The following is a 22,192-nucleotide window of genomic DNA, read 5'->3' on the forward strand; positions in this document are numbered from 1 at the left end:
GGGGGGAGGGGGGCAGGTAGATAGGTAGAGATATAGCTAGGTAGATAGATAAATAGATAGGGTGAACGTAATAAAAAGATAGATTGATAGATAGAGAGAGAGGTAGATAGGTGGACAGGTGGATAGGTAGAGATAGCTAGGTAGATAGATAGATAGATAAATAGATAGATTGGGTGAACGTAATAAAAAGATAGATTGATAGATAGAGAGAGAGGTAGATAGGTGGGCAGGTGGATGGGTAGAGATAGTTAGGTAGATAGATAGATAGATAGATAAATAGATAGATTAGGTGAACGTAATAAAAGGATAGATGGATAGATAGAGAGAGAGGTAGATAGGTGGGCAGGTGGATAGGTAGAGATAGCCAGGTAGATAGATAGATAGATAGACTGAACGCAATAAAAAAGATAGATGGATAGATAGAGAGAGAGGTAGAAAGGTAGATAGGTGAACAGGTCGATAGGTAGACAGACTGACAGAGTTGATAGATAGAAAGGTAGACAGACAGCTTGACCTTTTGACCTCTTCCTGACTTCTTTGACCTCTCCTTTTTTATATTTTCTCATTGACCTTTTCTTTTTGACCTCTTCTTTCCGACTTCTCCTTATTCTCCCCTCTCTGACCTTCCTGTGACCTCTCGTGACCTTCCCCAGCTGGACACGTACGGCAAGCGGACCAGCGCCGTTGACCTGGTGCTGCGTGACCTCAGGAGTAAGGACGTACTGCGCGCGCTCCGGGGTTGGCGGGACGAGGCCTTCTGTGTGTGGGCAGACTTCGGGCATGGGGAACCTTTGCTGGAAGTGGAGCGATCAGCTGTCAGTAAGTATTGTGGGGAGGATCTCTGCTTCTGTAATGTAACCTCTTCTTGTGTAATGTAACCTTCTTCTGTAATGTAACCTTCTTCTGTAAGGTAACCTCTTCTGATGTGATGTTTCCACGTCTTCCTCTTCTGAGCTACCGGAGTGGTGTGCGTGCGTGTGTGTGTGTGTGTGTGTGTGTGTGTGTGTGTGTGTGTGTGTGTGTGTGTGGAGGGGAGGGAGGTTTTTACACATAGCAACTACATATGTCACCTCTATCACACTAACACACTGACATATATATAGAACACACGAGAGATAAAAACAGTCATTACTCTCTCTCTCTCTCTCTCTCTCTCTCTCTCTCTCTCTCTCTCTCTCTCTCTCTCTCTCTCTCTCTCTCTCTCTCGCTATCTATCTATCTGTATCTGAACCGTGAACCTAAAACCACACTCATTAGAACCCAACTATCTTCCCCCTCCTCCTCCTCATCCTCCTTCTCCTCTTCCCCCTCCGGCTCCTGAGAGTGAACAGATGTCATGTCATGTGTAGGTACCGAAATAATCTAAGAGTTATTACCAACCTAACACGTATTTGACAAGGCTTTCCCAGGACTTCAGAGCATTTCCAGCGCTAGTTCAATGACGCCGGTGGTAGTTCGACCCATCCTCTGTACCTTGAACCAAACAAAACACTCATTAAAACCCAACTAACGCTAATTGTTGACCTTAAAAAACATGATATGAGAACTGAAATCATATGCGAAGACCAACCTAACATATCCTTTTTCTACCCACTCCCAGCTGCCTTGGGTATCCGCGCCTTCGGTACCCACATCACGGGGTACACACGGTCCCAAGAAGACGGGCTGCTGAGGATATGGGTACAGAAGCGGGCCCTGGACAAGCCTACGTACCCTGGCATGATGGATTCGCTAGTGGGGGGCGGCATCACGGCTGGACTTACCCCGAGGCAGGTCATGCTGAAGGAGGCTCACGAGGAAGCTGGTATCCCCGAGTCCCTTGCCAACACTGCGGCCTCTGTGGGAACTGTCTCGTAAGTAATGTTGTTGTTACTGTTGTTGTTGTTGGTGGTGGTGGTGGTATATGTTTTGTTATGTCATATTTTTTGTTTTTCTTTTTCTGTTTTTCTTCATCTTTTTGTTTTTGTTTTCTTCTTCTGTAATGTCTCCTTTTCCTCCTCTTCCTCCTACACTTTTTTCCTTCTCTTCCTCCTTTTCATTTCATTTCTTTTTATTCTTCTCTTCTCACTCGATCCTTTCTGCTCCTTTTCAATATTTCTTCTCCTTTTCCCTTTCATCTTCACCTCCTCATCTTACCTCCTCCTCCTCTTCCTCCAGGTTCTTCACGGAGTCGGAGCGCGGTCTTCACGCCAACACCGAGTTCGTCTACGATTTGGAACTCCCGCCGGACTTCGTGCCTCGGAACATGGATGGCGAGGTGGACAGCTTTGAGGCCGTGACCGTAGAGGTGTGTGAAGGTCTTTGTGTCATGGTTATTCCCCTTGAGATCAGTTCTAGCAATGTTACAAGCTCTCCCTTCCTCGGCCATTCCCTTGAGATCAGTTCCAGCAATGTTACAAGCTCTCCCTTCCTCGGCCATTCCCTTGAGATCAGTTCCAGTAGTGTTACAAGCTCTCCCTTCCTCGGCCATTCCCTTGAAATCAGTTTCCTGCAATGTTACAAGCTCTCCCTTCCTCAGCCAGTCCCTTGAGATCAGTTCCAGTACTATCCCAAGCTCTCCCTTCCTCGGCCATTCCCTTAAGACCAGTTTCAGTAACATCCCAAGCTCTCCCTTCCTCGGCCATTCCCTTGAGACCAGTTTCAGTAACATCCCAAGCTCTCCCTTCCTCGGTCATTCCCTTGAGACCAGTTTCAGTAACATCCCAAGCTCTCCCTCCCTCGGTCATTCCCTTGAGACCAGTTCCAGCAGTATCCCAAGCTCTCCCTTCCTCGACCATGCATGCTTTAGAGACCACTTCCGGCAATGTCCGTGTGTGATAACTGACCGTATCCAACATGACCACAAGTTCTGACCTCTTGAACTTCACTTTGCAGGAATTCCTCGCCCGTGTGACCTCTGCGAAGTACAAGTTGACCTCGGTACCAGTGGCTCTCGACTTCTTGGTTCGACGAGGTGTGGTCACGCCGGACACGGAGCCACAGTACCCCGCCCTTATGGAACTGTTACACCTCCCCCTACACCACCTCTACACAACCTGGCCACATCCCCAGCCACATCCTAGCACCTCAGCCCTCGCAGCAACCCCGATCTCATCATCTTCGTCTCCCGCATCGATCTCCACTTCGACTCCGCCTTCTTCTTCTGCGCCTTCTGCGGCCAACAACCTTTCCTCTCCTCTGTTAGTTAGTGAAGTTTAGTAAGGCTAGGTGTGTGTGTGTGTGTGTGTGTGTATGTGAATGCGTTTTGTATTAGAAGTGAAGAAAGAGGGGGAGGAGGAAGAGGAGGAACAAAAAGGAGGGGAAGAACGTTAGAAGAAGGAGGAAGATAAATGAAAGAGAGAAAGATAAGGAGGAGAAAGAAGACAGAAGAACATGAGAAGAAGAAGAAGAAGAAGCAGAAGTAGAAGAAGAAATGAAATAATTAAAGAAGACATGAAATGAAAATAAAGAAAAGAAGAAACACAAAATACGCAAAGAAGAAGAAAAAAAGGAAGAAAGAGATAAAAAGAAGAAAAGGAAAAGGAGGGGAAAAAGAGGAAGAAAAAGAAAACCACAAATAAGAATGAGAAGGAAAGAAGGGAAAGAAGAAAAGGAAGGAGAGAAGGAAAACAAAACAAGAAGAAAAAGAAGAGGAGAAGGAGGAATATAATTAAAGCACAATAATTAATAGAAAGAAAAGCACAAAAAAAAAGAATGAGAAGGAAAATGCGACGAAAAAGGAAGAATATAAAGACAAGACTTACAGATTTAATCCTAATCAAATACTAATTCTGTTTGTGTGTTCGTTCGTTCGTTCGTCGGTTGTGAACAGTGATTTCTCGAACGTTGACAAAAGACCGAACGTTTGTAGAGATTTTAAAACACATGGAATTAGAATAAGAATATGCTTTTTATTGTTATTTTCTTCTTTTCTTCTATTTCAATTCGTCTTCTTCTTCCTCCTTCTCCTCCTCCTCCTACTCCTCCTCCTCCTCCTGCTACTACTACTACTGCTACTGCTACCATTAAGTTTTACACATATAGTATTTTTGTATAGATATTTAAGTGAGAGAGAGAGAGAGAGAGAGAGAGAGAGAGAGAGAGAGAGATAACCATTCGTATATATACATAGAAATCTTTTTATCTATAGTATTATATTATGCAGATTATGTAAAGAATTTATTATATATATACAGATAGAGACGTGTGTGTGTGTGTGTGTGTGTGTGTGTGTGTGTGTGTGTGTGTGTGTGTGTGAGTGTGTCCAACTACACTATCTCAAGTTGTATTAATAGATTTATCATAACGGCAGGTTCCGATATACAGTATTATACCTACTACTACTACTACTACTACTACTACTATATGTAACTACCATTTCTACTACTACTATTACTACTACTACTACTACTATATGTAACTACCATTTCTACTACTACTATTACTACTACTACTACTACTTCATCTATTACTACTACTACTACTACAACTACTACTACTACTACTACTACTACATAAACAGTTAATGAGCTCTCTATAAATATTAATATCATTGCTGTTAGTGTTGTTGTTTGTTAATGTCATGTGTGTGTGTGTGTGTGTGTGTGTGTGTGTGTGTGTTACAATGAACACAAATACTATTACGAGTTGGTTCCAATTCTACTATTATTATTATTATTATTATTTTTATTAGTATAGTCTATTTTTATATGTATACGAGAGAGAGAGAGAGAGAGAGAGAGAGAGAGAGAGAGAGAGAGAGAGAGAGAGAGAGAGACCTACACTATCCTCAAAGGTATTAGTGTGATAGTTTTTATTCTATCGTGTCAAAGTATTGTGGGAAAATAAAGGTGTTTTATTTATTAACTATTTTTTAACCCTTCCAAATAGTAGTAGTATATATATAAGAGAAAGAAACTGCATATAATCAATAACAAATGACTATAATAAAGACACACGAGGCAGAAAACAATATATTTTTATCCTATGCGCATTCTTTCCTTCATTTATCCACGTGTGATGGTAGGAGAAGGAGCGGCAGCCAATCAGCAACGAGTATTGTTCTTTGTTTACATTCCTCTTGCGCTCTCCACCAATCAGCGACAGGAAAGCCAAGACCAGGACCAATCCCTCCGAGGCTCTCCACCAATCAGCGTCGAGAATTCCTTCCTTTTTCGGTCGACGTCAACAACACGCGCCGGGGCAGCATCTGGAGCCTTATTTCGCCTCCTATCGCCGCCAAGATGTACAACGAATTCGTGGACGAGGTGAGTATTTGTAGGGGGAGGCTGTGGGCGTGTGTGGGCGGGGCAGCGTGGGCGTGGGTGGCGTGAGGGGGGCGTGGGAGGCGTGTAAAGTTGATCCCTCTGAATCATGCGGTGCGGGAAAGTATTTTGTGGGGTAGAAATAATGTCCTTTTTGGTCATTGCTCGCTTAGGTGGTGTTATACAGGGGTTATTTTTGTCTTTATTGGTTGGTGTAGTCTTAGGTTATATATTTAGGTATGCTTTGGTTATGGTTTATGCGTAGTCAGCCTAGACCAGTGGTTCAGAAACTAGACAAGTACAACAGTATGTGATACCTTGGAAAAGTTATTATTGCCGTGGGAGCAATATTGGAGGCGCGTAGTGATTCTCCATATTTACGCCTAAAAATACAGCATACCTAAAAATATAACCTGAGATTACAGCAACAAATAAATAAAAAATCCCTATATGATACCGAAAGGGACAACTACCTCCCGAACCAAGACTAAGACCAAGGGGGGTAATTAAAGTTTATGAAAAATGCTTAATTATTGCCTTACTTCAGTTATCTGTAGTATACTCAAGCCCACTATTGTTTAAGAATGCTGTGAGGGAAGTCATCTGTGTATACAAAGGGGGCGTGGTGGGAAGTGCTGTAGTGAATAGGTTAAGGACCTCTGTGATATAGACTCTGCTCATAAACCTTGTACATCAGTATTTTTAAGGTTTTTCTTCAGTTTTCCCTTGAGCTGCTGGCTGATACACTGCATTCAGAAAATAAAACATAACATAAAATGCCAGTAATAACTGAGTGAGACAGTTACATTTATTTCCACATAAGTTGCATCAAATTTGAGCCAAGCTAACCTAACCTAACCCCTAATGCCCCCTCCCCAGTATGAGAGCTACCCGCTGGAGGATGCCGAGAACTACCACTACACTGTGCGTGGTGCTGATGGGGAGTTTGGGGACCGTGGCCACTACCCAACGTACTCCATCCCCGAGGAGGTCAAGAAGTACATCACCTACTTCAGGGACGCCATACGGGATGGGAACGTGTTTGACATTCCCTCCCTCTATGTGGAGTGAGTAGTGTGTGTTTGTGTGTTTGTATATCTATGTATGTGTGTGTGTTTGTGTGTGTGTGCTGCCTAATGTAGAGTGTGGAGGGGAGGGGGGGGGGGGGCCGAAGGATGTTTGTACGTGTGCAATTTTATTCATTTATTTTTTTACATTCATCCTATGGCTGGGACAGGCTTTCTCGGTGGGTCCTGGTGGTCGGCCCCAGCCCATTCTGGCGCACGCAAGTGTTTGTAGTGGCGCCTCCTTGCCTGGCTCATGTTGCTCATCATTGATCCTCTTCAGAGAGAATCTAGAGTCTGGGGTGACAGGTGGTTTTCAGTACAGCATGTGGGTAGTCTTGGGCCACTCGGCAGGGACTGAAAACTCCCAGCTTGTTTGTCACGGCGGGTGGGACACAAACCTCCTGACCACTCAGCCACTGCTTTTGAGTGTGTTGTTTTATTTATTTAATAATTTAATCATTACCAATTATTAATTAATTTATTTATATACCTCGTCCACCAGCTTCAACCGGCTGACGGAGGAGTACTACAAGACCCAGTCCTGGCCCGAAGTGGAGGACCTCTTCGGCAACAAGCTGGTGGAGCAGGACGGCAGGGACGACATCTTTCTCATCCTGTACCGCGAGTTGTACTACCGACACATTTATGCCAGGGTGCAGGGCGGGCCAACCATCCCACAGCGCTTTGAGTCCTACTACAACTACTGCAACCTCTTCAACTACATCCTGAGTGAGTGGGGGAAGGAGGGAGAGAGTTTGGGGAAGGAAGAGAAGGAAGGAAAAGATTTGGGGAAGGGCTTTAGGGAGGGAGAAGGAGAGTGTGGGAAGGAGGAAGGGAGATAAAGATGGAAGGAAAGAGAGGGAGATATAGGGGAGGAGGAAGGGAGAGGAGAATGTCTGTGGAAGGAAGGGAGGAAAGAAATGAATACTAATACGATTACTGCATTTTTCTGTCCTATCCTACTTTATATCACTACTACTACTACTACTACTACAACCATACCATACCTTAACCTTCTCCCCCTTGCCTCCTCCTCCTCCTCCTCTCTCCTTCTCTTCCCAACCTCCACCCCCATATCTAACAAGCTCTTGCTCCCACACAGGTGCTGAGACCCCTGTACCCCTAGAACTCCCCAACCAGTGGCTTTGGGAGATCATCGACGAGTTCATCTACCAGTTCCAGTCCTTCTCGCAGTTCAGGTCAAAGCTCGGGAAGAAGAGTGAGCCAGAGATTGAGATGTTGAAGGACTCCCCGAAGATTTGGAACGTCCACTCTGTCCTCAATGTCCTGCACTGCCTCGTGGATAAGAGCAACATTAACAGACAGCTGGAGGTACGTGGAGGGGTGGAGGAGGAGAGGGAGAGAGAAAGAGATGGTGGGATTGAGGAGACGGATACAAAAAGGAAGAGAGAGAGAGAAAGTTAATGAATCAGAGGAAAGAGAAAAATAGGGAGGAAGAGAAGGTGGAGGGTAATTAAGAGAGAGAGAGTGGAGACAATAAACAGAGGAAAAGTACAAAACAAACAAACAAACAAACACTCACTATAAATATTCCCCCCCCCCCCTTAACCTCTCCCCCTTTCACCCACTCACCCTTCACTCATCCACAGGTCTACACCAGCGGGGGTGACCCAGACAGCGTAGCGGGTGAGTTCGGCCGTCACCCGCTGTACAAGATGTTGGGATATTTCTCCTTGATCGGACTCCTGCGCCTCCACTCACTGCTTGGAGACTACTACCAGGCTATCAAGGTGAGTAGTAGTAGTAGTAGTAAGAGGAGGAGGAGGAGGAGGAGGAAGATCTGGTATAAATCAACAAAGAATGACCTCACTTTGTTGTAAGTCATTTAATTAAGAAAGGTAGTGGTAGTAGTAGTAGTAGTAGTAGTAGTAGTAGTAGTAGTAGGAGGAGGAGGAGGAGGAAGATCTGGTATAAATCAACAAAGAATGACCTCACTTTGTTGTATAGAAAGTCTCATTAGTAAGGAAGCATAGTGGTAGTAGTAGTAGTGGTAGTAGCCATTCAGAACTCCCTTATACATTACCTCCCATCCCTCCCTCCCTCACCTCCGTCTCTCCCTTCTCCCTTCCTTTCCCTTCCCCTTCCCCTTACCAAACTAACACTTGCCTTACTCTTCCCTTCTCCTCCCTTACCCTTCCCCCCTCCCCAAACACTAACCTCCCCTTCTTCTCTCCCCCATCATCACTAACCCCCCCCTCCCTCCCCATCAGGTCCTGGAGAACATCGAGTTGAACAAGAAGTCGATGTACTCCCGCGTGCCAGCCTGCCAGATCACCACCTACTACTATGTTGGCTTTGCGTACCTCATGATGCGGCGGTATGCTGACGCCATCCGCACCTTCTCCAACATCCTCGTCTACATCCAGCGCACCAAGGCCATGTTCCAGACCCGCAACTACCAGAACGACCAGATCAACAAGCAGGTCAGTCTCGGGTCACGGGGAAACTGGGATGGAAAAGAAAAATTGGAAAAGTAAAAAGAGATTGTAGGTTGAATTAGGGGAAGAAATATAGAGATGGATGACTGCAGAACCACGAGAATGACCAGATTTAGAAGGTCAGGCTCGGGTCAAAGGGAAACTGGGATGGAAAAGAAAAATTGGAAAAGTAAAAAGAGATTGTAGGTTGAATTAGGGGAAGAAATATAGAGATGGATGACTGCCGAGCTTCGAGAATGACCAGATTTAGAAGGTCAGTCTCAGGTCAGAGGGAATCTGGGATGGAAAAGAAAAATTGGAAATGGATGACTGCAGAACCACGAGAATGACCAGATTAAGAAGGTCAGTCTCGGGTCAAAGGGAAACTGGGTGGGAAAAGAAAAATTGTAAAAGTAAAAGAAGTGAGAAAAAGATTGTAGATTGAATTAGGGGAAGAAATATAGAGATGGATGACTGCAGAACCACGAGAATGACCAGATTTAGAAGGTCAGTCTCGGGTCACAGGTCAACTGGAGATGGAGAGGAAAGAATTATAATGAAAAAAGTAAGGTTAAAAGTGAGAGGTACAGAGGAGTCATTGGTTGGGGGCCTGTTTGCAGATGATACAGTATTGTTGGCAGAGAATGAAGGGACACTGCAGAGGATAGTGGATCAGTCTGACAGGGTGTGGAAGAGGAGAAAGCTGAACACAGAGGATCGTGGATTAGTTTGACAGGGTGTGGAAGAGGAAAAAGCTGAACGCAGAGGATAGTGGATCAGTTCGACCAGGTGTGGAAGGGGAGAAAGCTGAACACAGGATAGTGGATCAGTCTGACAGGGTGTGGAAGAGGAGAAAGCTGAACGCAGAGGATAGTGGATCAGTCCGACAGGGTGTGGAAGAGGAGAAAGCTGAACGCAGAGGATAGTGGATCAGTCTGACAGGGTGTGGAAGAGGAGAAAGCTGAACACAGAGGATAGTGGATCACTTTGACAGGGTGTGGAAGAGGAGAAAGGTGAACGCAGAGGATAGTGGATCAGTTTGACAGGGTGTGGAAGGGGAGAAAGGTTAATGCTCTCCCTCACCCTCCATCCCTTCCTCTCCCTTCCAGACGGAGCAGATGTACACCCTGCTGGCTATCTGCATGGTGCTCCACCCCCAGAGGATCGACGAAGTGGTGCAGTCATCGCTGAGGGAGAAGACCCTGGCGGAGAAGATGGCCAGGATGTCGGTGAGTCTGGACCACTATACTTCTCTTGTTATTATTAGTATTTTCTTTTTTAGTTCTTATTTTTTCATTCATTTTTTCCTCCTAAACTTTTTGATATTGTTGCATCGCTTAACTTTGTCTCCCTATTCTTCACTTCCTCCCTCACTCTCCCTCTTCCTCTTCACTCCTCTCATCTCTCTGTCTCCTCTCCTCCCCCGCAGCGTAATGACACCCAGGAGTTCACGCAGTGCTTCACCTTTGCCTGCCCCAAGTTCCTGAGCCCTGTGCCGCCACCCTTTGACTCTGCCCCGGCCAACTACCACAAGGAGCCCTTCCAGCAGCAGCTCAAGGTTTGAATACACTCTAATGGTTTTGATTTGAATACAAATATAAATACATCTTAAAAATATTCATGAATACATTTATGAATACTTTTCATTGAAAAATACCTTCTTGACATATCTGTGTACAACACTGTGTTAAAGATGTGCAACAGTACCATGAACCTGTGCTGCACACGACTACTGTTCCTCCGCCCAGGAGGCTGGAGTGTCAGGATCAGCGGCTGGTATTAAGGATAATAAAGTTTGAAGTATTCATCAGATAATGCGCAGAATACATATATTTTTCCTTAGTATTCAAATATGAATTGGAACACTTTGATTTCTATCAATAATTTTACGAATACACCCAAATATGGTATTCAAGTGTATTTAAACATGAATATCGAATACGAATACTCCATCCCTGGTGTGGGTGTGGGGGTGCATGTAAGGTTTTCCTGACACACCCAGCATCTCCAGCCTCCTCCTGATACACCCAACAACATCTCTTCCACACACTCCCTCACCCTCCTCCCTTCCCCAGGTGTTCCTTGATGAGGTCCAGCAGCAGCAGCAGATCAGCGTGATGCGTTCCTACCTCAAGCTGTACACCACCATGCCCATGGAGAAGATGGCCGCCTTCCAGGAGATGACGGAGGACGATTTCCGCAACGCCCTGCTCTGCTTCAAACACAAGATGCGCAACATGGTCTGGACGAAGGGAACGTCAGGGCTCCAGGGCGACTTCCAGAGTGATTCCGAGGTGGGTTGTTTCTGTATCTGTCTCCACTTCACCTCCACACGAGCTCCACCACCACCACCATTGCACTAACTATCCCACCACATTAACCAACAGCCCCTCCACACACCCTCTACCTCTCCTTCTCTCCACCTCCACCTTTACTAACCATCCCCTCCGTACTCATTCACTCTCTCTCCACTTCCACCACCCCTTCCACACTCTTCCACCACCAACATCACTAACCAACCCCTCCGCACTCTTTCTCTCTTCCTCTCTTCCTCTCCTTCTATCTCTCTCTCCCTCCACTTCCACCACTGACACACCCCTTCCACACTCTCTCTCTCTCTATATATATATCCTTCTCTTCCACCACCAACAATAACCACTCCACATCTGGCCCCTCTCCACCACCACAAGTCCACAACCAACCAGCAATTCCACTAACCATCCACTCCACTTTCTCCCTCTCAGGTGGACTTCTTCATCGACGGCAGCATGATCCACATTGCTGACACCAAGGTTGCCCAGCGCTACGGCGATTTCTTCATCCGCCAAATTCACAAGCTGGAGGAGGTCAACCGCTCCCTCTCAAAGGTCAAGGTGTAGAGGAGATATGGAGGGATGGATGGAGAGAAGGAGTGGAGGGAAATAGTGTGTGAGAGAGTGTGTGTGTGTGTGTGTGTGAGGTTATAATGAAAGACAGACAGACAGACGAAGAGAGAAAAAGAGACAGAGAAGGAGACGTGAGAGCACAGAGAATGGTGGAGACAGAGACAGAAAGAGAAAGAGAGAGTGTTTGTGCGTGTGTGTGTGTGTGTTTGTGTGATTGACATTAAATTAACTGAATGTACTTTACCTTATCCCACCTTCACTTGCCTTGCCTTACCTTACCTAACCTAGCCGTATCTTCCCTTACCATACCTAACCTTGCCTTACCTTACCTTACCTTACCTTACCTTACCTTACCTTACCTTGCCTTACCTTACCTTACCTTGCCTTGCCTTACCTTACCTTACCTTACCTTCACTTGCCTTACCTTACCTTACCTGACCTAGCCGTATCTTCCCTTACCATACCTAACCTTGCCTTACCTTACCTTACCTTACCTTCACTTGCCTTACCTTACCTTACCTGACCTAGCCGTATCTTCCCTTACCATACCTAACCTTGCCTTACCTTACCTTACCTTCACTTGCCTTACCTTACCTTACCTAACCTAGCCGTATCTTCCCTTACCATACCTAACCTTGCCTTACCTTACCGTGCTTTACCTTACCTTACCTTCCCTAGCCTTACCTTACTTAGCCCAACCCTTCCCTTCCCTTTCCATACCTTACCTTACTTTACCTTACCTAACCTTACTTAGCCCAACCCTTCCCTTTCCATACCTTACCTTACTTTACCTTACCTAGCCTTACCTTACTTAGCCCAACCCTTCCCTTTCCATACCTTACCTAACCTTACCTTACTTTACCTTACCTAGCCTTACCTTACCTAACCTTACTTAGTCCAACCCTTACCTAACTTTCCCTAACCTTCCCTTACCTAACCTTACTTAGCCCAACCCTTCCCTTCCCTTTCCATACCTTACCTAACCTTACCTTACTTTACCTCACCTAGTCTTACCTTACCTAACCTTACTTAGTCCAACCCTTACCTAACTTTCCCTTGCCTTACCTTACCTTACTTTACCTTACCCACCTGACATGACCTTACCCACCTGACATGACTTTACTTGACCTGACCTGACCTTCATATTGTTTACAAGTGTTTGGTAATTGTACACAAGAATGAGACTTGAATAAAACATGATTGGATTTTGTTGTTAATTTTATTGACCTTTTTTTTTTATTTATGTATACATTGATGCTCTCTCTCTCTCTCTCTCTCTCTCTCTCTCTCTCTCTCTCTCTCTCTCTCTCTCTCTCTCTCTCTAAATACTACTTGTCAATGAGAAAGAGAATAAAAAATAAGAAGTGAAGAAAAAAGAAGATATATAAAAGGAAGAAAGAGAGAGAGTGAGGATGAATAAGTAAATGAAGGAAAAACAAAGATAGGAGATAAAAGAAGAGAGAAATTAAGGAAAAAGAGAAAGAAGTAAATAAAAAAAAAATATCAAAGAGAGAGAGTGACTTAGTAGATTTATAAATAAGAGGAAAAAGATTAAAAGAAAAGAAAAGGACAAAAACGTACAAGAGAGAGAATGAAAGGCATTCCATCCCAACCCCCAGGCAAGGAAATAAAGAAAAAAAAATAAAAAGAGAGAGTGACTTGGTAGATTTATAAATAAGAGGAAAAAGATTAAAGAAAGACAAAAGAAAAGGACAAAAACGTACAAGAGAGAGAGAATGAAAGGAAAAAATAAATAAAAAGAGAGTGACTTAGTAGATTTATAAATAAGAAGAAAGAGATTAAATAAAGAGGAAAGAAAGAAGAAAAAAAAAACGTACTAGAGAGAGAGAGAATGAAAGGAAATAAAGAAAAAAAATAAGAAATAAAAGAGAGAGAGAGAGAGAATCACGGAACATAAACAAAAAACAGCTGATCAGGGTCACACACGCACGCACACACACAGCATCCTTCCTTCTTCTCTCACGTGTGTAGCAGGTGTGGAGGAGTCTTGGAGGAAAGGAGGAGTAAGAAAAACAGCACCAGGAGAAGGAAAAGGAGAGAAAAAGTCACCAAGAAGAGGAAGAGGAAGACAGGAGGAGGAGGAAGAGGATTAGGACAAGATAAGGTCAGTTTTTCTTCGTTTTCTTCATATTTCCGTATTTTTTTCCACCTTTCCCTTCGCCCAGGTGTTCTCCGGGCTACAGGTGAGCAAATTAACACCTGTATAGACTCAAGGTAATGATAGCAACGTGAAAACAAGGTAAAATTAGAGGTAAGGAAGGTTAGGTCAATTTTTCTTCATATTTCCGTATTTTTTCACCTTTCCCTTCGCCCAGGTGTTCTCCGGGCTACAGGTGAGCTAATTAACACCTGTATAGACTCAAGGTAGTGATAACAAGGTGAAAACAAGGTAAAATTAGAGGTAAGGAAGGTTAGGTAAATTTTTCTTCATATTTCCGTAATTTATCCACCTTTCCCTTGGCACAGGTGTTCTCTAGGCTACAGGTAAAGTAATTAACACCTGTATAGACTCAAGGTAACGATAGCAACGTGAAAACAAGGTAAAATTAGAGGTAAGGAAGGTTAGGTCAGTTTTCTTCTTCATATTTCCGTAATTTATCCATCTTTCCCTTCGCCCAGGTGTTCTCTAGGCTACAGGTAAAGTAATTAACACCTGTATAGACTCAAGGTAATGAAAACAAGGTGAAAACAAGGTAAGATTAAAAGTAAGGAAGTTTAGGTCAGTTTTTCTTCATTTTTCTTCGTATTTCCGTAATTTATCCACCTTTCCCTTCACCCAGGTGTTCTCCAGGCTTCAGGTAATGAGAATAAGGTAAAAATGAAGGCATAAGGGAGATTGAGAAGATAAAGGTCAGTTTTTCTTAACCCAGACCTTTTGGAGGCAGGTAGAGTCTAGGGTCTTGGGTGTTATTCCAGAAGTAAGGTAACAGGGTACTGGAGGTAAACGAGGATCAAGCCTCTACCTGTAACCCCTGAAACTACACCTCACCCATCATGAGTAGTGGGGGGGATTCTGGAACTGCCCTGTGTAGGCCACCCGTCCTCTTGCAGTTTCCCTGTGTTCTTATGTTCTTAAGTACGCCCGTCTCTGGGGGGGAAAGAAGGGGGTGGGGAGGGGGGGAGGGGGAGGGAAAGGAATGGGGTCTGGGAGGAAAGGAATGGGGTGAGGGAGGAAAGGAATAGGGTGAGGGGAAGAGTGGAAGGGGGGAGGAAAAGGGATGGGGTGAGGGGAAGAGTGGAAGAGTGGAAGGGGTGAGGGGAGGAGTGGACGGGGTGAGGGAGGAAAGGAATGTAGTGAGGGTTGAAGGTGAAGGAGTGAAGAAGAAGAAGAAGAAGAGTGTGTTGGCAGGTGGTCTTCGCCAGCTTGCTTGTCGCAGGCGGTGAGATGCGAACCCGTGCCCTCTTGTACGCTGCGCCTGCACGCTGACAACTCACCCACCAGCGACAGGTTGCTTCAGTGATAAGTTACCACTGAAGGGCAATAGGTTACCTGCAATTCAGTGTTGTGGGTTTTGTCAGTTAAAAAGAGTGGAGCGACAGAGTTGGGGTTTAGCAATAGCCATGTCAGCCCTTGAAGTGGGTGTACTTGTGGAGTTTTACTGGATATCAAAGACAATGAGAAATAATACTAGATATAAACCATAAATATTAAATAAGAAAATAAAAGGATAATTAAGATAAATAAAGATAGATAGTCGGGAGGGCAGCATGAGCCAATGCAAGATGGCGCCACTATAAACACTCGTCTGCGCCAGAATGGGCTGGGCCGACCATCAGGCCCCACCGGGAAGAAGCCTACCGGGGCAATAGGCTGCGGCATTAAAAAAAAAAAAAAAGTCCTCTATAAACTAATAATATTTTTTGTCCTTCCTTTCTCCCCTCCAGGTGCAAGAGCCAGCATGGGCAACCACTCCTCGGTGGGGCGCAGCAAGGGGGCGGACTTGGGTCAGTTCCCCGGGGGTGGGCGTGGGGCGGACGGGCAGCCCTTCACCCTGCAGTCTCGCCAGGGCCACACCAAGGCAGCACAGCAACCCAGTCTGGACGATGAACCCCCCGTGCTGAAGGGGCCAAAGGTGAGGGGCAGGGGGAGGAGGAGTAACCTAACCTAACCTAACATTACCTTACCTTACTTTACCAATTGTAACCTAACCTTACTCAACCTTACCTTACCATACCTTACCAATTCTAACAATACCTTACCTTACCTTACCTAACATTACCTTACCTTACCAATTCTAACCAAACCTTACCCAACCTTACCTTACCTCACCTAACCTAATCTTACCTTAGCAATTCTAACCTAACTTCCTTATCAATTCTTACCCAACCTTACCTTACCTTACCTTACCAATTCTAACCAAACCTTACCCAACCTCACCTTACCTCACCTAACCTAATCTTACCTTACCAATTCTAACCTAACTTCCTTATCAATTCTTACCCAACCTTACCTTTCCTAACCTAACACAACATTACCTTACTAAATCTAACCTAACCTTACTCAACCTTACCTTACCTCACCTAACCTAGCATTACCTTACCTTATCAATTCTAACCTACACCCATCATCATCTGCACCCCTTCTACACACACCTCATCTTCACCCATCTTCTTCACCCCCCAGGACAAGGAGAATGAAGACCCCGTGCCCCATCGTCCTCGGCCTGTCGTCACGCAGGGGAACAAGAAGATGCTGCCCTTCGTCATCAAGTGGACGGGGGGAGGAAACAACGTGGCCATCGCTGGAACCTTCAACCAGTGGCAGAAGCTGACGATGGTGAAGAGGTGAGAGGAGGAGGAGGAGGAGGAGGAAGAGGAAGGAGAAAGTAAAGAGAGAGAGGGAGGAATAGGCATAGGGAAAGAAGATTAAGGAAAGGAATGGGAAAAGGAAAGAGAAGGAAGGAAGAAAGAGATTAGAATAAGAATAGAGGAGGAAGGGAAGAGGGAAAAGAGAGAGAGAGAAGGAGATGGAGGAGGAGGAGGAAGAGGAAGTAAAGAGAGAGAGGGAGGGAGGAATAGGCATAGAAAAAGAAGATTAAGCAAAGGACTGGGAAAAGGAGAGAGAAGGAAGGAAGGAAGAGATTGGAATAAGAATAGAGGAGGAGGAGGAGGAGGAGGAGGAAGATATGAAGCAAAAAAAAAGGAAAAGAAGGAAAATATGAAGGAGAAGATGGGGAGGAAAAGGAGCAAGAAGATATATGGTAAAAATGAAAAGGAAAAGAAGAATTATTGAGGAGGAGGAAGAGGAGGGGGGCATCGATATATACCAGTATATTTACATTGTAGTGCGTTGACTAAGCCGGATGGGCGAGACTCCCATAACTCACTCTGCCAGGGGGGTACCTCTTCGGCTGAATGGTTAACCCGGTAGCAGCGGAGATCGTGTTTCTTAGTGGTCCCTCTAAGCGAGAAAAATAAGAGAAAATCACCCCTCACACAAACCATTTCATAATATATATCAATGCATTTGTGATCAGATTATGTATCATCTTTTTGGGGGGTTTATATCGTGGCACACATTTGGCCCGTCGCTGCTACATGGTAAAGCCACAAATTTGGCCCATCGCTGCTACCGGGTTAAGGAGTGGCTCTCTCGTCTCGCTGGTCGTGGGTTCGATCCCCGGCGCCGGCAAAACCTTTCCGTGTCTAGATTAATTTCTTGTGTGTTTCATTACACACAGAGGTCGTGTGGGAGTATAGAGAAAAGAGAAAATTCTGGCATTTCAACATAACAACCGTAATTTTTCCCTCACAGTGAGAAAGACTTTGTGGCCATTGTGGATCTACCGAAAGGGTCCCACCAGTACAAGTTCTACGTCGACGGCGAGTGGAAGGTCAGCCCGGTCGAGGCCACCAGCAACGCCAACGCCAATGCCAACAACAACAACGGCAACAACAACAACAACAGCAACCGCAACACCAACAACAACAAGGCCATGGAAAACAACAACAACGTCATCAATATTAGCGAGACGGATTTTGAGGAGTTTGAGACGGCGCTTCTGTATGATCCTAACGACCCCAACAAGGAGCGCTCTGTTACCCAGAGCAAGGAGCGGCCCGGCGAAGGTACGGAAGAGGGAGGAGGAGGAGGAGGAGAGAGAGAAGGATGTGAAAGAGAATTAAGAAAGAGGTTGTTTTAAGAGGGAATGGAAAGAGAGAGAGAGAGAGAGAGAGAGAGAGAGAGAGAGAGAGAGAGAGAGAGAGAGAGAGAGAGAGAGAGAGAGAGAGAGAGAGACGAAAAATGCTCAACTCACTTATATTCTTCATCCGCCTCTCATCCATACAGGCGAGGAGGATGAATTTGGGCAGGAGATTCCGGAGTACGAGCAAACCAGCAAGATCCGCGGGCCTCCTGTCCTGCCCCCTCACCTCCTGCAGGTCATCCTCAACAAGGACACGCCCATTTCTGTGAGTTACTTACCCCTTGACGTGTGTTTACTGTGGCTGTATTTCCGTCTGTTGATGTTTGTTTATTATTAGTAGTAGTAGTAGTAGTAGTAGTAGTAGTAGTAGTAGTACTACTACTACTACTACTACAACTACTACTACTACTACTACTACTACTACTACTACTACTACTACTACTACTGCTGCTGCTGTAGTGCCTGACCTGCCTGATGGGCAAGTCTACAAACTCTGTGAGTGGGGCATCTCTTTGGCCGACTGGTGGAGTGAGTGGCCTTCATATCTCGCCAGTCACCACATGTATTGCCTGAATTCCACTCTGCTAAATCCCTACACAACCACAGTGTGCCACAAAACACACGATAAATTAATCCAGACCAAGAGAAGGTTTCAGCAGAGCCATGATGGATTAAGCCCACAACCAGTGAGATAGGAGAGTCACTCCTTAACTAGTTGGCCATCGAGGCGCCCCACTCTTAGAGTGATTTTTAGGGAGACTTGCCTTTCAGGCTGGTCAGGCACTACAGTAGTAGTAGTAATAGTTCTATTACTATTATTATTGTAGTTGTTGTTGTTGTTCTAATTGCTTCCCTCCCCCCCAGTGCGAGCCCACCCTGCTGCCGGAGCCCAACCACGTGATGCTGAACCACATGTACGCCCTCAGCATCAGGGACGGCATGATGGTGCTGTCCACCTCTAACAGATACAAGAAGAAGTGCGTCACCACACTCATATACCGTCCCATCGAGTAGACGGCAGGAGGAAGTAGAAGAAGGGTCTGTTAGTGTGTGTAGAGGCTGCATTAGGGTGTGGGGAAAGGGAAGGGTGTGTTAGGGTGTGGGGAAAGGGAAGGGTGTGTTAGGGTGTGTGGGACAAGGGTAGGGTGTGTTTGGGGATTTAAAAAGGTGCGTTAGGATATAGAAAAGGTCTGTTAGGGGTGTAAGAAGGTGTGTTAAGGTGCGAGAGAGTATGTTAGGGTGTGAAAGGGTGTGTTTGAGAGAGAGAGAGAGAGAGCCTTGGTGCCTTTCAATCACTCGACTTCAGATTCAAATATGGCCTTGCAGAGAGAGAGAGAGAGAGAGAGCGTTCCTTTCACTGATGTGTTGTGATGTTATGCCGCCAACACATACCTTTCCACATATGCTATTCCACATGCATACAAGCATTCACATATTTTAACTAACATCGCTCCACTAATTAACATATAGATCTAAGTGCTGATTTGCCTTATTAACTTATATATATCCATCTAGTGCCATCTTGCTAATAGTACAGTTGTCCCTCAAATAGTACGGTTTCCAATAGCTCGGTTTCGGTCTTATATGGATTGTCACGGAAGATCTTGTACGATTTTTAAATTTCCTCCTCGTCGGGAAATTTAAAAATCCTAAAAAATCTTAGAAAATCCACATTAAACCAAAACTGAACTATTGAAAACCGTACTATTTGAGGGACGACTATAGTATATATTTCTATGGTGATCCGCAGGGCTAAATATATCCCTTCTGTTTTGCTAAATAAGACATAATTTTACGGATGTTATTGTAACTAAATGTAGCTTACCTTACTGAACCTTAGCCTACCATCCCTTCCCTTGCCTTACCTTACCTTACCTTGCCTTACCTTGCCTAACCTTGCCTTGCCTTACCTTACCTGACCTGACCTGACCTGACCTTACCTTGCCTTGCCTTACCTTACCTTACCTTACCTTACCTTGCCTTGCCTTACCTAACCTTCCCTTGCCTTATCTTACCTAACCTTACCTTGCCTTACCTTACCTTACCTAACCTTCCCTTGTCTTACCCAACCTTCCTTTACCTTATCTTACCTAACCTTACCTTGCCTTACCCAACCTTCCCTTGTCTTACCTTACCTAACCTTACCTTGCCTTACCTAACCTTCCCTTGCCTTATCTTACCTTACCTTACCTTCCCTTACCTTGCCTTGCCTAACCTTCCCTTGCCTTATCTTACCTTACCTTACCTTCCCTTACCTTGCCTTACCTAACCTTCCCTTGCCTTATCTTACCTTACCTTACCTTCCCTTACCTTGCCTTACCTAACCTTCCCTTGCCTTATCTTACCTTACCTTACCTTCCCTTACCTTGCCTTGCCTAACCTTCCTTTGCCTTATCTTACCTAACCTTACCTTCCCTTACCTTGCCTTTCCTAACCTTCCCTTGCCTTATCTTACCTAACCTTACCTTGCCTTACCTTACCTTACCTAACCTTCCCTTGTCTTACCTTACCTAACCTAACCTTACCTTGCCTTACCTAACCTTACCTTGCCTTACCTTACCTTACCTTGCCTTACCTTACCTTACCTAACCTTCCCTTGCCTTCCCTTACCTAACCTAACCTTGCCTAACCTAACCTTCCCTTGCCTTCCCTTACCTAACCTTACCTTGCCTTACCTAACCTTCCCTTGCCTTACCTTACCTAACCTAACCTTACCTTGCCTTACCTAACCTAACCTTACCTTACCTTACCTTACCTAACCTTCCCTTGTCTTACCTTACCTAACCTAACCTTACCCTGCCTTACCTAACCTTCCCTTGCCTTACCTAACCTTCCCTTGCCTTACCTAACCTTACCTTGCCTTACCTTACCTTACCTAACCTTCCCTTGCCTTACCTTACCTTCCCTTGCCTTACCTTGCCTTACCTAACCTTACCTTGCCTTACCTTACCTTACCTAACCTTCCCTTGCCTTACCTTACCTAACCTAACCTTACCTTGCCTTACCTAACCTTACCTTGCCTTGCCTTACCTTACCTTGCCTTACCTTACTTAACCATACCTTATCATCCCTTGCCTTACCTTACCTAACCTTACCTTGTCTTACCTTCCCTTGCCTTACCTTACCTAACCTTGCCTTACCTTGCCTTACCTAACCTTACCCAGCCCAACCCTTCCATTTCCTCTCCTGCACCCATTATTTTTTGTTTTGACAGCAGAAAATTGTTCCCAGTAAAGTCCAATTATGAAAGTCCCAAACACCCTCAGCTGGCCGGGCTCACTTCCCTCACCTCTGCCCCTCTTCAGGCGGCCACAAGGTCCACATTTACTAGAAAAAGACACCTTGCCCCCCTTATGCAGCTCTGGGTATGGCCCTGTGGTATATTTCTAGACAGTTTCGGTAATTGTATTTCCACACAGGTAAGAAATCTGTAACTAATATATTTCTAGACATTTTTTGGTCATTATGATAAAATTCTAGTTATAAATTAGGTAAAAATCTGTAACTAATATATTTCTAGACTTTTTTTGGTCATGATAAAATTCTAGTTATAAATTAGGTAAAAATCTGTAATTATTATATTTCTGGACTTTTTTTGGTCATTATGATAAAATTCTAGTTATAAATTAGTAACGATTTTTTCGGTAATAATAACAATAATGGTAATTTTATATGGAGTCATAAATTCACATACATGAGTAGAGAGTAAAATTGTATCTCTGTTATTAGGACACTGAATGAGATCCCTCCATTAGGCTTTGCTCCAGCTCGGACGGTCCCTGGGTAGTAAAAAATATATCTAAGTTAATGAATTAATACCGTGATAGATAAATTAGTTGGTAAAATCGCGTACATATATATTTGAGAGAACGTGAAAAATTGTATATTCGAAAATGTCGATTATTATTTCTTATTCTGTTATCGTTTTATAGTTTTATACATAAATTCTTAACATATATTTGATGTGTGTGTGTGTGTGTGTGTGTGTGTGTGTGTGTGTGTGTGTCATTCAAAAGTATATATATCTAATTTTATGAATATTTATAATTACGCCAACATAAGTGCTATATATTGATACATTTGTACACACCAATACATATCTACATATATATATTTTAATACTAATACTAACAGGACCTCTATGAAAGCCTTATCAAATGTGTGTGTGTGTGTGTGTGTGTGTGTGTGTGTGTGTGTGTGTGTAGAGTTTCACAGCTTCCACAGTTCTTAATATTATGTAATTCTCACAAACTCACAATAATAATAATAATAATAATAATAGTGGTTTGAATTTCCCGAGTGTGTTTGAATATGTGATTTATCTATCCACTGAAATTTATACACAAGTAATTATACACAGCAGGAAATGAAGAATGCAATGTTTGTATAAGG

General features: G+C 44.4%; 3 protein-coding genes and 1 long non-coding RNA gene across 54 annotated transcripts in view; 3 read left to right on the forward strand and 1 right to left on the reverse strand.

Moving 5' to 3' along the window:
• The window catches only part of LOC126985663 (uncharacterized), a 9,554-nt gene extending 4,797 nt beyond the window's left edge, over positions 1 to 4,757 (forward strand). Inside the window, exons 3-6 of the mRNA XM_050840813.1 lie at positions 654 to 819; positions 1,601 to 1,853; positions 2,158 to 2,287; positions 2,875 to 4,757. Coding sequence (XP_050696770.1) covers positions 654 to 819; positions 1,601 to 1,853; positions 2,158 to 2,287; positions 2,875 to 3,198 — 873 coding nt within the window. The 3' untranslated portion in view covers positions 3,199 to 4,757. The remainder of the gene's footprint in view (positions 1 to 653; positions 820 to 1,600; positions 1,854 to 2,157; positions 2,288 to 2,874) is intronic.
• A 333-nt stretch (positions 4,758 to 5,090) lies between these two features.
• On the forward strand, positions 5,091 to 11,968 carry LOC126985662 (eukaryotic translation initiation factor 3 subunit L-like). The gene is made up of 10 exons (XM_050840812.1): positions 5,091 to 5,246; positions 6,123 to 6,310; positions 6,813 to 7,039; positions 7,413 to 7,642; positions 7,921 to 8,061; positions 8,542 to 8,754; positions 9,858 to 9,977; positions 10,178 to 10,306; positions 10,824 to 11,042; positions 11,493 to 11,968. The coding sequence occupies exons 1-10, from the start codon at positions 5,223 to 5,225 to the stop codon at positions 11,625 to 11,627; spliced, it is 1,626 nt and encodes a 541-aa protein (XP_050696769.1). The 5' UTR covers positions 5,091 to 5,222; the 3' UTR covers positions 11,628 to 11,968.
• LOC126985665 (uncharacterized) lies at positions 11,827 to 22,075 on the reverse strand. 50 transcript variants are annotated; one of them, XR_007738874.1, is made up of 6 exons: positions 20,731 to 22,075; positions 20,201 to 20,360; positions 19,981 to 20,035; positions 12,425 to 12,475; positions 12,028 to 12,312; positions 11,871 to 11,957 (listed from the first exon to the last, which is right to left on the reverse strand). It is a non-coding gene; the product is annotated as an uncharacterized LOC126985665 (long non-coding RNA). The 50 variants fall into 50 exon arrangements; XR_007738862.1 differs by lacking the exons at positions 12,425 to 12,475; positions 19,981 to 20,035; positions 20,201 to 20,360; positions 20,731 to 22,075 and adding exons at positions 12,481 to 12,515; positions 12,567 to 12,612; positions 20,036 to 20,056 and having other exon boundaries at positions 12,028 to 12,353; XR_007738871.1 differs by lacking the exons at positions 19,981 to 20,035; positions 20,201 to 20,360; positions 20,731 to 22,075 and adding exons at positions 12,567 to 12,612; positions 20,036 to 20,055 and having other exon boundaries at positions 12,028 to 12,378; positions 12,440 to 12,515.
• On the forward strand, positions 13,539 to 19,339 carry LOC126985664 (5'-AMP-activated protein kinase subunit beta-1-like). Of its 2 annotated transcripts, XR_007738843.1 has the most exons (7): positions 13,539 to 13,758; positions 15,540 to 15,727; positions 16,279 to 16,439; positions 17,410 to 17,723; positions 17,944 to 18,065; positions 18,665 to 18,883; positions 18,922 to 19,339. XR_007738843.1 is itself a non-coding variant. In XM_050840814.1 (6 exons), exons 2-6 carry the CDS (start codon positions 15,554 to 15,556, stop codon positions 18,812 to 18,814), a joined length of 921 nt encoding a protein of 306 aa, XP_050696771.1. In that variant the 5' UTR covers positions 13,539 to 13,758; positions 15,540 to 15,553; the 3' UTR covers positions 18,815 to 19,339. The 2 variants fall into 2 exon arrangements, 1 of the variants encoding a protein (XP_050696771.1); XM_050840814.1 differs by having other exon boundaries at positions 18,665 to 19,339.
• Positions 22,076 to 22,192: the final 117 nt, after the last annotated feature.

The sequence above is a fragment of the Eriocheir sinensis genome, chromosome 60, assembly GCF_024679095.1.
Source record: "Eriocheir sinensis breed Jianghai 21 chromosome 60, ASM2467909v1, whole genome shotgun sequence".
NCBI classification, from domain to species: domain Eukaryota; kingdom Metazoa; phylum Arthropoda; class Malacostraca; order Decapoda; family Varunidae; genus Eriocheir; species Eriocheir sinensis.